Raw genomic sequence first — 17769 nt, 5'->3', positions numbered from 1 at the left:
CCTAGGCCATCTAGTAGCTCCTAGGTCTGAGCGCTTGCAAAGAGCTTGTGATTCATCAAGGGTTGAGTTGCACAATGAGGCTTTTAGATGTGCTGCTGAGGAAGTGATTGCCTGCATTTAATCGTCTTCTGATGAATGGTAGGGAAACTGATCTAGAGTGGCTCCTCCTGGTTAGAACTAGCTGAAGCATACTGTATATATTTACTTCTTTCAAAAATTTCATATAAAGGAATAGAAAATAATACTGAAAAAAACAAAAAAGGTCCCAATTATCCGTAATTCCATCCCTCCTACCAATTACCTGAAGTAAAAAAACTCTCTCAAGTCTCTCCTTTTGCTTGTCAAGCCCCTCTGCAGAGAGGTAAGCTCTGTTCAGGATTTACTTTGTGTCCTGGATTTTTCCTATACTCACAGAGACAGGATTAGCTGGCCATCTTGCTTTGTTGTGCTATCTTTCTAGACATGTAAAATAATACATTTGAAATACTTGTTTTAACAATATTTTATCATTAAAGCAGCTTTTAATAACTTTCCTTTTTTTCTTTTTTCCAGCTGTCTTTGTGGCAATTTTATACTGATAAGATTTAGTTTCAATTTGAAATATTTAAAAATATTTGAATTAAAAATTGCCATGACTCGTTGCATACTTCTGGCTATATTTGTAGAACATCTTTATGTGCACCAATTTATACGTATATTTTGCTTTTTTACAAACCTCATGTGTGAAGCAGCATTTATACAACAGATGCATTAAGGGAATAGTAACTTATGAATTAAAATAATTTTGCTTTATCAAATAATTCACTACATGCTTCTTTAAATATGTAGCTTTTCTAGTGTATTTTGCATGTGTAGTTCATTTAAAACCCTCCCTTATTTTATGGTAATTATATGTTGTTAGTGAAATAACTTTTTTTTTTTTGAAACAGTCTTGCTCTGTCTCCCAGGTTGGAGCGTAGTGGCGCGATCTTGACTCACTGCAACCTCTGCCTCCCAGGCTCAAGTGATTCTCATGCCTCAGCCTTCCGAGTAGCTGGGATTACAGGTGTGCACCACCACACCCAGCCAATTTGTTGTATTTTTAGTGGAGACGAGGTTTCACCATGTTGGCCAGGCTGGTGTCAAACTCCTGGCCTCACCTGCCTCAGCCTCCCAAAAGTGTTGGGATTACAGGCATGAGCCACCACACCCAGCCAGTGAAATAACTTTGGTGATAAAGTTTTAGTAACACCTGCCAATTGGAAATCAGGTAAAAAAGAAGATAAAAGATTCTGCAGTGGTTATACAGAGTTAAATGGCTTTGAGTCTTTCAGTGTGCAAGCCTGTGTATATTATTTTACAAAAGTGTTTATAAAAATTTGTAAAATATTTCCCTCTGGAATATTTTATTTTTACCTGTGCTCAGCGATTTCTACCCTTGGGAGGTATGAGATTTGCCCCTATGTTCTGTTGACACAGTGCTGCTCTAGATATTTATAGTCTGCAGGGAGATTTTGATGTTAGAACTGAGGCTGCAATGGTAGGGAATATTCCTGCAGTTTTTGGTACCCTGGCATATGGCCTACATGTAAAGACGGGTTAGTGGAAAACAGGGTTAATATATGGAGCTTTATTTTCAACTTCACTGGAAAGTACTGACTACATAAGTTAGCTATAGCATAATTGTCGACCACAGCTAATTTTGTTTATCACATATGCTCCTTTCTTCACTGCCTACAGCTGTTGAGTTTCACTACTAAAATGTCTTCAAGCACACACCTGTGTTCTCTGGCACTTGAAATTTGATACCTTATGTGATATTATACTTATTGTAAGTCTGCTTTGATCTAAAGCAATTTTATTTAAAATTATATTCTGAACCCTTTCAACAGTTATGGAGGTATTTCCCAAGGCTGGTACATTAGAATCATTTGAAACTTAAAAACAAACAATAACCTGCCTCTGTTCTGATTTTCTGATTTAGAGACCTGGGATGGAAGGAAGGGTGAAAAAAGCCACAAGAATTTCAGGTATATAATTAAGGTTTGTTTTTTTTTTGAGACAGTCTCGCTCTGTTGCCCAGGCTGGAGTGCAGTGGCATGATATCTGCTCACTGCGACCTCCGTCCCCTGGGTTCAAGCAATTTTCCTGCCTCAACCTCCCAAGCAGTCAAGATTACAGACATGCACTACCATGGCTGGCTAATTTTTGGATTTTTAGTAGAGACGGGGTTTAACTATGTTGACCAGGCTGGTCTTGAACTCCTCACCTCAAGTGATCTGCCTGCCTTGGGCTCCCAAAGTGCTGGGATTACAGGTGTGAGCCAACGCACCCAGCCACAATGAAGTTTAAAAACCACTGAGTTAAGGAATTTCAGGTGTGTGCCATACTGGATTATAAATGCCTAAAAACATACAAGTTAGTAAGCAAATTATAAAATTAGTATTATAACAACTTATTTTCTTTTTTATGGCTTTCTTTGCTTATCGCTTATTTTAGTGTTGGTGTTGAAACTTGTTCTTATTGTAATATGATACTTCATTTTTTTTCTAGGTTACATTTAGTAACACTTTTTGAAAATGATCATTTCTCTCACCTCTCATCCTTGGAACAGGAGATGACTTTTCACACTGAAATGATTAGATTTCTTCTTCTAACCAATTAATCTGTAGTTTAAGAATAGTGAGACTATAAGGTAGAAATGTATTAGGAATTGAAACCAGCTTTTGGTGAACTGCACTGTTTCATAAGCTATAACCCAGGTTTATTATTTAAATAGTAAACTATTTGAGATTATTCTTCTGTTACTCATTTCATTATCTCTCACCCTTTCCTAATGCAGACTGCTTTTTAAGATAATAAAGATGAATCATAATAGGTGAGAAAGGAGGACAAAGGAAGCACTGAGGAAGTGATAAAGGGGAATGAAATGAGATGTTATCAGAAATTGCTTTCTTTTTGGCTACAGTTGGGAGATCCCATGTTTCACCTGGGTCTTTTAATGATGATGATTATTTGGCTCCCTTTTGATTTCAGGATAATCTCTTTTAAGAGATAAAGTTTGATATAATTTTTAAATAATTTTGCTTTTCGATACTTAATTTTTAAAATGGAGTTTTCTGCTATACACATCTCACATAATTATTGTGAGTAAGTGGGATAGCGAATGCCAAAACTGCAGTTTTACATTTAGAAGACACCACAACCGTCCATCTTCCAGATCTGCTCACAGCTGGTTGGGGGCCTAGTGAAGCATTGAAACTGGCTCTCCTCACTCTGGCCATTGCTTTTTGTTTAAATTGTGGTAAAATTTAGATTTAAATTTGTAATAAAAAAATTTCAATATGTTTATCATTTCAGCGTACAACTCAGTGACATTAAGTACATTCATGTTGTCTTGCAACTATTACCATTGTCCACATCCAGAACTTTTTGCTATCCCAAACAGAAACTCTACCCTCTAAACACTAATCACACCCAACTCTATTTTCTGTCTCTATGAATTTGCCTATGCTAGGCCCCACAGTCACTGCTTTTTTATTTTCATCCCTATATTGCCCCTATAAAGTTTCAAAGCATTGGATACATTAACATATGTATGACATTTGAACATTTTAAAGGTATTTCCAAATACAGAATATAAAATATTATTAAATAAAGACTGTAACTGTGGCAGAGTCTGGACTTTGGTGACAGACTGCTGGATTCTAATAGCAGTTCTGTGCTTTACTCTATGATGGCTAGTCAGGTAACCTCTCAGATTCTCAGTAATCTCATCTGCTCAATAGAAACAATGCCAACCTTAGAGCGGTTTAGGGAAAATGAAGGGGGATAATGAATGGCAACACATAGCAGAATACTTAACACAAAACAGTAACTGTTATTAGCAACTTATTTATATATTTAATATTTCCCTAAATATAGACTTTTGCATATCAGATATCCTTTAATTACTGTATTGCTTTATCCTCCTAAGCAGAAAGGAAAATTCTTTATGAACTCATATTTTGCCAATCAACTATGAGGTAATGGCCTTTCAGACAGCAGCTAAAACAGACCTTTAATTTAGTAGTTACTCGTGTTGGATGAGGCAGATATGAATATAGCATATAGCATTTTTTAGAGAGAGTGCATTTTAAACAATGTGGCCCTTTTTTGTATTTAGATTTTAGGAGTGAAAACAAGAAACTGAAGGGGAAATAAGACACAACATGCTGTTGTTAATCCATGAATTTTAACTCAACAGCACTTTTACTATCCTAATGAAGACTTTATTTTATATGCTGAAGTGTAAGACACTAAAATAATGTGCTTTTTAGTATATAACATTTGTGAGCAACAATAGTCAATCGACATTGAGCTTTCACTTTGCACAGAGGATTTGATGGAGCTATGAAGTAAGCCAGAAGCATTGGATTCCTTGCTCATGCTGCTTATGGTCATTATATTTTCTTTCCTAAGAGCATGGAAAAAAAGAAGTAATTTTGTATATGCAAAGTTATACAGAGGCATGAAGGCATCCCTGTTTATGATAGAATTAATCAGATGTCAACCTTTAAGCATCTCAAATGTGGGGGATAAAACCAGATTTGGTAAAATTAAACATACACTGTCTACACATTTTAAGACATTATTAGAGAAACTCTTTAAATTGTTGGACCATCCCTCCAACTCTTTAGTTTGAAAACCTATAGACAATTTGAAAGAATAGTACAGTGATCACTTGAAAATACATGCTTTTTAAAGTCCAAGAATGCAAAACAGCGAGGAGTAATTAGCAAATCTTATTACCTTTTTTTTTCAGAAAAAAAGTTCTAAATGATAAAAATAAATATTTTAAAGTTTTAAATACATTGACAATATATGCCTTTTTTTTTTTAAAAAAAAAAAGGACTTTATTATTCCTCCTTCAAGACCATTATTGAAGCACCTTCATTTTTGGAAGGACTGTGGATGATTACGAATGACAGGCTTACTGAATATCCTCTTGTAATTAATACAGTAAAACGCTTCCATCTTTATCCAGAGGTGAGTCATCATTTGAGACAAATCATATTTGTAGAGTGATCCTTTTTATCAGATAAAAATAGCACAATCTTGTTAAGAAAGGGAGGGGAGCTTTCAGGTGTATTAATTGTGTGTATCCTTAGAGTTGAGCAGAATATCATAAGCTCCTCTCGTAAAATGTAAAGACCCCAGAAACTGTTCTCGCATGAACTCAAAGAATGAACCTTAGTGTGTAAACAATGGCCAGGGTAATAGACAAGCCAAATGAAAAAGACAGTCATGGGAGCCAAAAAGGTTCTAAATGGGCATGGGCTTTTGGCTTTGGACACCTCATAGGTGGGCACGATGACCACGCAAAGGGACAGTGAGAGTGATGAGCTTGAATAGTGATCTTGGAGTTACGTTAGTACGGTAAGATTTCTTTAGTCACACAGCCAGAAATCTATTACTATCTACCAACACTTAGCCTAAAAAAGTATGGTTGTTATAGTAGTCTGTAAATGCTAGAAATTTGAAAAATGGAGACAAAATTAGTGAACTCAGTTTTTGAATTCAAGATAAATGCTAAATTTGACACCGTGGTAAATACTACTGTTGAGTTTAAAGTTGTCTCAGAATCCAGCATATTAATTAAAAGTTTCTGCTTTCTAGTCCTTTATTCATATTTTTATAGCTTTTAAAAATTACTATTTAGATTTTGAAATGCTTAAGACTACAGACTTAGAAAATAGTATTCAAATATGTGTGATCAACCATCTAGAATAAATGCAAATCTTTGTCATTTTTGCATCAGCTATTTTAAAATAATTAAAATTTATAAATACAGTTAAAATCACCTTTGTTCTGCTTCTAGTCCAACTTATACCTTTATTAAAATTTGGTGTGTGTATCCATCCAATCTCTGTTTTCAGAGATTGTTTTATTATGTGCTTTAAGTCCACATAAATGATCTCATACTGAATGTGTCACTGTAGGATTTTTTTCTTCAAAATTGTATTTTTAAACTTTCTGTAAATATATATTTCTTTAATTTTAACCATTTTATGAATTGTAAAGTTTATGTATTTCCCCATCTTAATATATTATTTCCAATTTTTTTATTACAAGCAATGTAATCTCAAATGTGCACTTCTGTGTGCTTTTCTTCTGTATATGTGCAGTATTGTGTCTAGGATATACACCTAGAAGTGGACTTGCTGTTATAGAGTGTGTGCTTTTTCAGCTTTACCAGATATTGCTAAATTGCTGTCTGAAGCAAATGTAGCAGTTCACACTGCTGTCTAGAATTTTCTCATATACTTATTAGATTTTGAATTGTCAGACCTGTTATGATGGCTGTGATATGCTTTTTAAATTTGTACTTCCCTTATTATTCATGAGGATAAATATATTTCCATGTTTAATAAGCATTTGGATTTGTTCTTCTATCAACGACATATATAAATCTTGGTCACCAAATCAGCTTTTTTGAGGTATGACTTACATGTAATAAAATGTGCCAATTTTGAGTGTACCATTCTCTGAGTTTTGACAAATGTATGAAGCTATGTATCCATCACCACAATTGAGTTACAAAACATTTTTAGAATGCCAAAAAATGCTCCATTGTGGTAACTGTCTTTTCCCTGATTGAATTAATTTTCTCGGTACATTTGTTGAAAACTGATTGACCACATTATGTGTGAATCTGTTTCTGGACTCTATTATTCTCTTGATCTATAATTATGCCAGTACCACACTGTCTTGATTACTGTAGCTTTACAATAAAATCTTGAAAGTAGATAGTTCTCCAACTTTGTTTTTCCTTTTTAAAACTGCATTTCTATCTAAATGTTAGGGTCAGCTTATTAATTTCTCAAAAAAAAAAAAACTGCTGGGATTTTGGTTGGGATTATGTTGGATTTGTACATGTATTTGGGAAGAACTGACATCTTAACAATATTGAATTTTCTAATCTACGATCATGGAATAGATCTCCATTTTACTGATTATTTTTAATTTGTCTCAGCAATGTTTTGTATTTTTCAATGTACAGTCTTCCTCAGTACTCTTTTATTATAAATGGTATTATTTTAAAATTTTTTATTTTTCCATTTTTTGTTGCTTTTGTATAGAAATATAGTTGATTTTGAATATTAACTTGTACCTGCATCTTGATGAAGTCAGCGGTTCTAGTAGCTTGTTTGTAGAATCCTTTGGATTTTTCTATGCAAATGATGATACAGTCTGTAATTAAAAGCAGTTTTATTTTCCAGTAGATATACCCTAAATGTTTTTAAAACAGCTTTACTGAGGTATAATTGACATATGATAGCTGGTCATATAGATGAAGTGTAAAGTTTGATTAGTTTTGGCCCACCTGTAAAACCATCACCACAATCAAAACAATTGGCACATCCCTCATCCCGAAGTTTCCCTGTGCTCCTTCGTAATCCCTCCTTCCTTCATCTCTCTTTGCCCACATCCCATCCCTAGGAAACCACTGATATTCTCTTTGTCATTATGGTTTAGTTTGCATTTTCTAGAATTTTATAGAAATAGAAACAGAGTTGTTCTGTGCCCAGGTCTTAATTTATGCGATTGACTGAGTGATGACACAGATAGATCAGTGCCACCAAAAGAAGACTTTATGATTAATACTTCCATGGAGAAGAGGACAAGTCACATCACACAGAGCCACAGGAGAGATACAGTTTGGTCAGGCAGAAGCAGTACTGAGGGTAAAGCCTAAGCCATCGCTTTTATTGGGGTTTCTATGGGAAAGGCAAAACTGGGCAGAGTTTAAAAAAGAAAAGAAATAAATAAAATCGAAAGACAGTTGACAAACTGGGAGAAGATATTTGTTTGGTTTCTTTTTGTTTGTTTTGAGACAGAGTCTCACTTCATTGCTCAGGTTGAAGTGCAGTGGCGTGATCTTGGCTCCCTGTAGCCTCCGCCTCCTGGGTTCAAGCGATTCTCCAGCCTCAGCCTCCGAATAGCTGGGATTACAGATGCGCGCCACCACACCTGGCTCATTTTTGTATTTTTAGTAGAAATGGGGTTTCACCATGTTAGCCAGGCTGGTCTCAAACTCCTGGCCTCCAGTGATTCTCCCGCCTCGGCCTCCCAAAGTGCTGGGATTACAGGCATGAGCCACCATGCCCGGCCAGGAGAAAATATTTGTAATATACCTCACAGAGAAAGGGTTAATTCACCTCACATATAAAGAACTCTTAATTCTTTATATATTTAGCTTCTGGAGGCTTCAGGTGTCAGTTTGGTGATGAAGAGAGCTGGAATGATGACACTCTTATTCCTACAAGGAAAATAGCTGGACAAACTGCAAGATAACACCTTTTCTTGAACCCTTCAGGAAACTGAGGTCAGAGGACAACCAACACAAAATTTCAAGGAGGACAGGTGCCTGCAGAAAGCAATAGGAACTGAACATTCTGGAATAGGAACTGCTTGACTGAGATAGATGCTTTTGAATGCCATATAAGCTGGTACAAAGATTAAACCAGAAATTTTTTAATGAACTGCTAAAGACTTAGGTGTGAGCTGGTATGAAATGTGAAGGTGAGCAGGGTCTCTCAGGGAAGATTGGGGAAGTATTTAGAGAAAGCTTTCACTATGGCTACAGGACAGGAAAAGCAATCATTGTTGACTCTGCTCACACCCATGTTGTGAAATCTCTCCTAAGGAAAAGAAAGCCATGATCTGCAGGGAGAACGGTATCAAACCCATTGTCTGAGGACACTGGTGGGTATCCAGTGAAGCTGGTGAAAGAGAACAGGCAGGAAAAAAAAAAAAAGAAACCCTAAATGTTAAAAAAAACAGTCATATTCCTTGAAGAGGGAACACTTACAAAGGGTACAGCCCCCAAGCCCCAAATTCACAGTACCTGCCTAAGACTGAGGCTTAATTGGAACGTCAGAAAACCTGTTACTCTTCCCCCATTACATTAACAAGCCTTTGGTAAAAATCTCAGTGGGATGTGACTGAATGAGTTTTGCAAGGCATTTTCTTTCTAGGGAGCAGCACAAAGGAAAACCCAAAACCAAGCTCAAAACAAGGTACCACTATAGGAATTTGAAATCGCTAGTGTCCACAGCAGCAACAAACTCCAGCTTTGGTCACTATAGCAATTACAAACTTCAAATCCAGCCCACCCTAACTAGATTAACACAAATCCCTAGAATAAAGACTTAACAGTAAGAAAGATGTTCTTATTTTCAAGCATAAAAATACTGACCTCTATGTCTACTGTTTTATACATGTCTTAACTTTCAGCAAAAATTATGAGTCACACCTAAAGGTAAGAAAAAGCAAAGTCTGGACAGACAGAGCAATCATCAGACCCAAAGAAGATACAGATACTGGAACAACTGGACAGGAGATTTAAATAACTATGATTAATATTTTAAAGACCAAAATAGACAGATGATATGCAAGATCAGATAGATAATTTTAGCAGAGAGTTGGACACTTTAAGAATCAAAGGGAAATGCTAGAAATAAAAAAAAAGTAGTAAAAAATCCCTTAGATGGGCTCATCAGCAGACACAACACAGCAGAAGAAATAATCAGTGAGTTTGAAGATAGGTCAATAGGAATGCAAAGAGAAAAAAAAGTGGAGGAAGGAAACAATAGAGCATCTAAGAGTTGTGACACCATATCAAATATTCTAATATATGCATAATTAGAATCCCAGTGGGAGAGGAAAGGATGAGGAAGAATAAATATTTGAAAAATAAATGACTGAGAATTTTCCAAAATTAGTGACAGATACCAAACCACAGATCCAAGAAACACAGAGAACACCAAAAAGGATAAATACCAAACAAATGTATGAATGAATAGATAAACCAAACATGCGTATACAAACCTAGGGGTAAATGTAAACACATTAAAGAGTATGAGACAGAGACTATCTCACAAAGCCTAAAATACTTATCATCTGGCTCTTTATAGGAAAAGCTTGCTGACCTCTTATCCAAGAGAATGAACAGACCAGGGATATAATGTGAGTTTCTTGGGCAGCACCAAGGGCTTCATTTGAGGTTGATGGTGTTGACCTGAGAACAAAACCAGCCAACAGAATTGTGTTTCTCCAGCTATACTCAGATTCCCAAGTATGAAAACGGAGAAAATGGAGAGTTGGATTTAATCATGTTGGGTCAGCTTTCCCTTGGATGTAGAAAGCCAAAAAGAACATTGCTCGTGGCCTTCCAGCAATGTCAGCAGCAAAAACAAAAGCCAGACAGTCTTCAAATTTACAACTTTTCCTGAAGCAGTCAGGGAGCTGAGGACACAGGGCAATCAAATAACCCAAAATAAATTAAAAAGAAAAAGCACCTGCAAGGAGAACAGAAACAAGCATTTAATTACACGGGTCATGCCACTAGACACGATGGTAAAGAATTCAGCTCAAATTGTTCACCAGTTGGTAAATGCCTAGTATGAGTTAGCAAGGGAATTCGTAATTGCTTACAGACATTTTTACACAGATCTCATAGGGTGCTGACAAAAGATTAGCAAGAGTGCTCAGAAAGCATCCTCCATGGTAAAGCATGGGAGAATAGGAGCCACTTAGAGAAAGGCAAGAAACCCACCCAGCCCCCTCTTCCTTATCTCCCTTGTAAGTCTTAAAACTCTCTTGTCTTAAATGCTGGGGGAAAGGTAACCCTGTCCTTTTCACATTACTGGTACAAAAATAGGCCGCAGATCCTGATTTGGTCCCTGAGGCTTACTTTTGCTAACCCCTTGATGCCTGTTTCATATCTTCTCTCTCCAGTTATCCCAAACCTCCTCTCCCCCTTTCATTCTCAGCTAATGACCTTGTTTTCTACTGTTTTCCCGTGCCCATTATGTATTTCCTAGCTGTATGCTAGGTGCCTACTTCCTGGAATATGGAGTTGATTCAGTATCATATTTGTTGCATGAATGAAACTATGCAAATTTCCTTGTGCTACATACTCAGTAGTCAATGGATACAACCTAAGCACAACCAAAATTAGGTTTATCTGTATCCTCACCTGCATTTGGTATTGTCACTATTTTTTATTTTACTCATTCTTACACATACGTAGTGATATATCATTATGGTTTTAACTTACATTTCCCTATTGGCTAATGATGATGCACATCTTTTTGTGCTTATTTGCCATCCATATGTGAAACGTGTCTTTATGTATTTTGCTCCATTTCTATTTGAATTGTTTGTTTTATGAATTTTGGATCTTAGGGTGTTCTTTACGTATTATAGATGCTAATTACTTTTCATATATATGGCTTGCAAATATATTTTCCCAGTTTGCCTTTTCATTCTCTTAAACAGGGTCTTTTGCATAGAAAAATTTTTAAATTTTTATGAAGTCCAGTGTGTCCATTTTTCTCCTATTGATTGTGCTTCGGGTGTCAAGTCTAAGGATTCTTTGCCTAGCCCTAGAGATAAAGATTTTCTCCTGTATTTTTTGTAAAAGGTTAAGAGTTTTGTGTTTGATATCTAACTGATCCATTTTGAATGAAATTTAGGTCAAGAATTCTGTTTGTTTGCATATGGATGTTCATTACTTCACCACCATTTGTTGAAAGTGGATCTTTCCTTTCTTCACTGAATTGCTTTTGTGCCTGTTAAATATGTCAATTGGACATATGTCGTATGGGTCTATTTCTGGGTTCTCTGTTCTTTTCCACTGATTTATGCATCTACCCCTCTGCCAATACCATATAGTTTTTGTTGTTGTTGTTGTTGTTGTTGTGTTTTAGAGTCTCACTCTGTTGCCCAGGCTAGAGTGCAGTGGCATGATCTCAACACACTGCAGCCTCTGCTCCTGGGTTCAAACAATTCTCATGCCTCAGCCACCTGAGTAGCTGGGATTACAGGCACATGCCACCACATCCAGCCAATTTTTTATTTTTAGTAGAAATTGGGTTTCACCATGTTGGCCAATGTGGTCTTGAACATCTGGCCTCAAGTGATCCGCCCACATCAGCCTCTCAAAGTGCTGGGATTACAGGTGTGAACCACTGTGTCTGGCCAATAATCTTAATTAATGCATCTATGTAGTAAGTTTTAGAATCAAGTAGCCTGATACCTCCTACTTTATTCTTTTCCAAAATTGGTTTGGCTAGGTTTTTTTTTTTTTTTTTTTTGCCTTTTCATATATATTTTACAACATGCTGTATCTACAAAAATCTTTTTGGGACTTTGATAAGAATTGCATTAAACTCGTAAATCAATTTTGGAAGAACTGACATCTTTACTCAATCTTCCAGTTTATGAACATGGTATGTCTCTTCATTTATTCAGATCACCTTTGATTTCTTTCATCAGCATTGTATAGTTTCGATCATCTAAGCCTTATATGTATTTTGCTAGATATACATTTAAGTTTTTCATGTCATAGAATTATACTTTTAATTTTGTTGTCCATCATTAGTACGTAAAATACATTTTTTTAAATCTTTTATCACGCAACTTTGCTGAACTCACTTGTTCTAGGAGTTTTGTTGTGGTTATCTTTTTTTTTGTTGTTTTAGATTTGTTGGGATTTTTTTTACAGTTATGGCATGTGCAAATAGGGACCGTTTTATTTCTTACTTTTTAATCTGTATGCTTATTTCCATCATTTGCCTTATTGCACTAAAATGTTTAGTACTGTGTTTAGTAAGTGGTGAACGTGAACATACATGCCTTGTTGTCAGCCTTAGGAGAAAGCATCAGTATTTAATCATTAAGTATAATGTTAGCCACAAGTTCTTTGCACGTGATTTTTACACACTTGAGAAAATTTCCGTTTTATTTCTTTTTCTTCCTGAGAGTTCTCACCATGAATGGGTATTGAATTCTTTCAAATTTTTTTTTCTGTAGCAATTGATATGATTATGTGATTTTTCTTATTTTGCCTGTTAACATGTAATATGATGTATTTGAATACTGAAACAGTCTTGTATCCCTAGAGGAAAACCTCATTTAGTGATGGCATATAATTATTTTAATATATTATTGAAATCTATTTTTGCAATTTGGTTTGGGAATTGTGTGTTTATATTTGCAAGGGATATTAGTCTGAAGTTTACTTTGTTTTGATACTGTTGGTACTTTGTTGGTTTTAGTATCAAGGTAATACTAGCTTGAGGTAAAGAATTGGGAAGTGTTTCCTCTTCTCTTTTCTGGAAGAGATTGCGTAGAATTGATGTTAATGCTTCTTTCTTAAACCTTTAGCAGAAGTCTCTAGTGAAAATACCTGGGTCTAGAGATTTCTTTTTGAAGAATTTTTACATTTGAATTCAAGTTCTTCATAGTTATAGAAATATTTAAATGATCTATTTTATTTATAGCAATAGTTTGAGCTTTTTAAGGAATTGGTATATTTCATCTAAATTGACAAATTTAAGTGTGTAGAGTTGTTTACAGTATTCCCGTATTATCTTTTTGATGCAGAGTCTGCAGATAGCCCCTGTTTCATTGATATGGATATGGATAATTTGTGTCTTCTCTTTTTGTTTTGTCAGTCTTGCTACAGGTTTGTCAACTTTATTGACCTTTTTGAAGAACCAGCTCCTTTTTTCCCATTGGCTTTTGATATAGTTAGATATCTGTGCCCTCCAAATCTCATGCTGAAAAGTGATCTCTAGCATTGGAGGTGGGATCTAGTGGGAGGTGTATGGGTCATGGCGGTGGAACCCTCATGAATGATGTGGTTCCCAGCCCACCGTAATAAAGGAGTTCTCCCTCTGTAAGTTTATGTGAGATCTGATTGTTAAGAGAATCTGGGACCTCACTCGTCTCTCTCTTGCTCCCTCTGTCTTGACATGCCCCCTCCCTGCTGGAACCTTTCTCTCTCTTGTTTGCTCCCCTTAGCCTTCCAACATGATTATAAGCTTTCTAAGGTCTTCACCAGAAGCAGATGCTGGTACCATGCATGCTTCTTGTACGGTCTGCAGAACCATGAGCAAAAAATAAACCTCCTTTCTTTCTAAACTACCCAGTTCTCAGGTTTTTTTTATAGCAATGTAAAACAGACTAATACAGTTTTCTCTATTGTTTTTCTATTTTGAATTTCATTGATTTCTACCCTTATTATTTCCTTCATTCTACTGGCTTTGAGTTTATTTTGCTCTTTTTTTCATAGGTTCCTAACTGGAAGCTTAGATAATTGATTTTTTTCCTCTTTTCTAATGTATTCATTTTAGTGCCATACATTTCCCTGATAGCACTGCCTTCTCTCTTGCCTATACAATATATAAATATTTAAGTAATACAAATGTTTGCTATTGGGAAGATGGAGTGGCTGTACTTTTCCTGATTACTCCCTTAAAGTACAACTGAAAACCCTTTGAGTTACATACAAATCAAACATAAGAAGACTCTGAAAAGTAGAGAGGAAGACAGACTTGAGACCCAAAGAACAACAGGGTTATGAGTTCCATGGGCTCTCTTTGTGCCTCATTTTCTCAGATTTGGAGTTAAAGAGGCTGGCAATCCAGAAATGCCAATGAGCAATACTATGGTTTGAATATGTCCCCTCCAAAATTCAGGTGTTGAAACTTAATGGCCAATGTGATAGTATTAAGAGATGGGACCTGTAAGGGGTGATTAGGCCATGAGGACTCCCCCCTCATGAGTGAGATTAAAACTCTCTTATTCTCCTACTGTCGGCCATGTGAGGACACAGGGTTCCTCTCCTTCAGAAGGTGCAACATCAAGGCACCATCTTGGAAGCGCAGAGCAGCCTTCACCAGACAGCAAATCTGCTGGCGCCTTGATCTTGGACTTCCTTGGACTCCAGAATTCTTAGACTCCAGAATTGTGAGACATACATTTCTGGTTTTTTTTTTTCCCAGTTTTGCCAATTTTATTGAACCAATAAAATTCCTACTAGTAACGATGAAATAAACTTCTGCAAGTATAAATGTGATACAGTTTAACAAAACCCATCGTTCTCTAACTATAAATAAATCTTCAAAATGTCATAAAAAGTGCAGTTATGCAACCCCATCAAAAAGTGGGCAAAGGATATGAACAGACACTTCTCAAAAGAAGACATTTATGCAGTCAATAGACACATGAAAAAATGCTCATCATCACTAGCCATTAGAGAAATGCAAATCAAAACCACAATGAGATACCATCTCACACCAGTTAGAATGGCAATCATTAAAAAGTCAGGAAACAACAGGTGCTAGAGAGGATGTGGAGAAATAGGAACACTTTTACACTGTTGGTGGGACTGTAAACTAGTTCAACCATTGTGGAAAACAGTGTGACGATTCCTCAAGGATCTAGAACTAGAAATACCATTTGACCCAGCCATCCCATTACTGGGTATATACCCAAAGGATTATAAATCATGCTGCTATAAAGACACATGCACACATATGTTTATTGTGGCACTATTCACAATAGCAAAGACTTGGAACAAACCCAAATGTCCATCAATGACAGACTGGATTAAGAAAATGTGGCACATATACACCACAGAATACTATGCAGCCATAAAAAAGGATGAGTTTGTGTCCTTTGTAGGGACATGGATGCAGCTGGAAACCATCATTCTCAGCAAACTATCGCAAGAACAGAAAACCAAACACCGCATGTTCTCACTCATAGGTGGGAATTGAACAAGGAGAACACCTGGACACAGGAAGGGGAACACCACACACCGGGGCCTGTTGTGGGGTAGGGGGATGGGGGAGGGATAGCATTAGGAGATATACCTAATGTAAATGACGAGTTAATGGTCAGCAGCACACCAACATGGCACGTGTATACATATGTAACAAATCTGCACATTGGGCACATGTACCCTAGAACATAAAGTATATTAAAAAGAAGTGCAGTTATGAATTGTTAACATGTTAATACACAGTTCCTTTATTCCAGCACATTGGGAGGCTGAGCGAGGCATATCACCTGAGGTCAGGAGTTCGAGACCAGCCTGGCCAAGATAGTGAAACCTCGCCTCTACTAAAAATACAAAAATTAGCCGGGCATGGTAGTACACACCTGTAATCTCAGCTACCTGGGGGGCTGAGACAGGAGAATTGCTTGAACCCAGGAGACAGGCTGCAGTGAGCTGAGATGGTGCCACTGCACTCCTGCCTGGGCGACAGAATGAGACTCTATGACTCAAAAAAAAAAAAAAAAGAAAAAAAGAAAAAAAAGAAAAAAAAAGTTTGAAAACCATTAGAGGACTAGTTGAACATGTTCATACCAGAGGACTGAAAGTGACTTTCACTTTTTTTGCATCATCTGAATTTTCTTTTTCTTTTTTTTGGGGGGGCGGGGGACATAGTTTCGCTCTTGTTGCCTCAGCTGGAGTGCAATGGTGCGATCTCAGCTCACTGCAACCTCCGCCTCCCAGGTTCAAGCAATTCTCCTGCCTCAGCCTCCCGACTCTCTGGGATTACAGGCATGTGCCACTACACCCGGCTAATTTTTGTAAAGACAGGGTTTCACCATGTTAGTCTGGCTGGTCTCGAACTCCTGACCTCAGATGATTCACCTCCCTTGGCCTCCCAAAGTGCTGGGATTACAGGCGTGAGCCACCACGCCCAGCTGCATCATCTAAATTTTTATAGGAGTGAATTCTTATTTCTTCTGCAATTAAAAAAAGAAAACCTCTAAGTAAAGTAACTAGTTGTACACATTCATTAGTTTCTGCTCAGTCCAAACATCCTACTAAAATGATAAAAATGTAATTTTTAAAGGGAATACGCCTAGAAAAAAATCAGGAAAATGAAATAAAAAGCAGTACCTTTAAACTCTGGAAAGAAAATTAATGAGTAATAATTTTCACTGCAGAACTAGGAAAGCAGAGAAGCAAACTGATTGACAGCAGGCACCAGAATTGGCAAGCAAAAGATATCCCTGGAAGCAGGGGTGAAGGCAGGCCTCAAAAAGAAAGATTCATTGCCAGTCTCTGTAAGAAGCTGTGAGATCTCCCAGCTGTCCTCCCTGACTTCCAGCAGCTAAGCAACCCCAACCCTGGCACTACACTAGAAGTTTGTTATTTGGAGAGGGAAAAGTTTCTAGACTTGCAGACAACAGGAATAGCTGAAGGCAGAGGTCCTGTATTGATACTAAATATGGAGATTAAATGAAAGTATCATTTTGAGTATTAGGACTCTCAATCTTCTTCTCACTCTGCTCTTAGATCACTAGCATAAACGATTGCGTCTTCCAGGCAAGAAAAGCCATTTCTGGAAAATATGACCAGCCCAAGAGAAAAGACAGTAATACTCCCGAGAAAATGGCCCAGATAGAGCACACTACATGGCACAGAGAGCTTCCAATTTGCTTTTTAGTGATCTCCCTACTTTAACAGTATCAGGAGTTAGCCAAAGATCACCAAACATTTAAGGAAAATATCTAACAAAAGAATGAAGCTAAACAAACAGAAAAAAGCAAGTGAAAAGAAACTGAATAATCAGGAAATGGAACAAAGCATACACACACATATACAAACCTGCACATAAATATATACACAAACAGATGCACAAGTAAATACACATCAGTAATATTCTTAGAAAAAGATATTGTACCCACAAAACAAAAGTGGAATATATGAAGAAACACTATTTTTTAAAGACCTCAGAAATTTTAAAAACATTAAAAATTAAGTTAGAAATTAAAATTAGAGAAACAAATAAAAATTGACAAAAGAATTATAAGATCACATTTTTAAAAGTCCCTATCTGGGCATGGTGGCACGCACCTGTAGTCCCAACTACTCAAAAGGCTGAGGCAGGAGGATCACTTGAGCCCAGGAGTTCAAGGCTGCTATGGGCTAGGATC

The 17769-nt window shown here is 36.7% G+C and overlaps 1 protein-coding gene across 1 annotated transcript in view; it reads left to right on the top strand.

The window, feature by feature from the left end:
• LOC112621632 (probable C-mannosyltransferase DPY19L2) overlaps positions 1-17769 on the top strand; it is a 102813-nt gene that overhangs the window by 4643 nt on the left and 80401 nt on the right. Inside the window, 3 exon segments of the mRNA XM_025381068.1 lie at positions 553-576; positions 2532-2617; positions 4870-5011. Of these exon segments, the coding sequence (XP_025236853.1) occupies positions 553-576; positions 2532-2617; positions 4870-5011 (252 nt within the window).

This window comes from Theropithecus gelada, chromosome 3, assembly GCF_003255815.1.
Source record: "Theropithecus gelada isolate Dixy chromosome 3, Tgel_1.0, whole genome shotgun sequence".
NCBI lineage: Eukaryota > Metazoa > Chordata > Mammalia > Primates > Cercopithecidae > Theropithecus > Theropithecus gelada.
The sequence above is the reverse complement of the archived record's forward strand: the minus strand, read 5'-3'. Positions and strand labels throughout refer to the sequence as shown.